Raw genomic sequence first — 819 nt, 5'->3', positions numbered from 1 at the left:
CGTCGTGCCGTTGGCCCGCCGGACCAGGTCCGGCACCTTGCCGCCGCCCCTGGTCCAGGCGGCGACGAGGCGGTCCACGGGGTCCCAGACGAGCGCGACGACCTGGGACCGCGCGGACGGCACCGCGGCGAGCAGGAACGGGTGGTACGACGCGGGCTCGACCCACGCTTCAAAGGGCCAGCCCGACGAGTGGACGACGGCCTGCCGCTCGTGGCGGTTCCGGAAGTCCCAGGCGCCGCGCCGCCCGTCGCAGCACGTCGGCGCGGCCGCGCGCAGCCCCGCGGCGCGCGCCGCGTAGCGCACCGCGCGCTCCACCGTTTCTCGCCCCGCGCCGCCCGCGAGCCCGACGACGACGACGCCGCGCCCCTCGCGCCGCAGCGGCACGGCGAAGCGGCCCGGCCGCACGCCGAGCGTCGCCGCGCGGAGCCGCACGACGCTGTGGAGGCACTGGCGCGCCGTTGGGCGGCCGGCCTCGGCGACGAGAGCGCCGCCGTCGTCGCCGAAGTGGAGCACGACGACGAGGCAGCTCGCGATGGTCGTCGTGAGGAGGATCGCGAGGAACGCGATGCCGACGCAGCGCAGGGCGCGGCGGCGCGTTGGAGGCGCGGGCTGCCCCATCGAATCGGTTCCGTGCCGGCGCGGGAGCGGGGCAACAACTGTGCACGAGAAGACGGTGCTGTGGAGCTCGATCTTGATGATCTTGTGCTCAAGCCGCAGCAGCATGGCCTCGAAACTTGTCCTCGCGCTGATCGCGACGGGCGCCTCGGCGTTCGTGGCGCCGTCGACGGCCGCCGCGCCGTCGACGGTGCTCGGCGCGGA

At 75.8% G+C, this 819-nt stretch overlaps 1 protein-coding gene across 1 annotated transcript in view; it reads right to left on the bottom strand.

Annotated features, from left to right (window-relative positions):
* The window catches only part of AURANDRAFT_68835 (hypothetical protein), a gene marked incomplete at both ends in the record, with an annotated part of 6,803 nt that extends 6,185 nt beyond the window's left edge, over window positions 1-618 (bottom strand). The window contains one exon of the mRNA XM_009044567.1: window positions 25-618. Coding sequence (XP_009042815.1) covers window positions 25-618 — 594 coding nt within the window. The remainder of the gene's footprint in view (window positions 1-24) is intronic.
* Window positions 619-819: the final 201 nt, after the last annotated feature.

Source organism: Aureococcus anophagefferens (assembly GCF_000186865.1).
Source record: "Aureococcus anophagefferens unplaced genomic scaffold AURANscaffold_458, whole genome shotgun sequence".
Lineage (NCBI taxonomy): Eukaryota > Pelagophyceae > Pelagomonadales > Pelagomonadaceae > Aureococcus > Aureococcus anophagefferens.
Note: the sequence above shows the minus strand (reverse complement) of the source record. Positions and strands in the feature narration are given on the sequence as shown.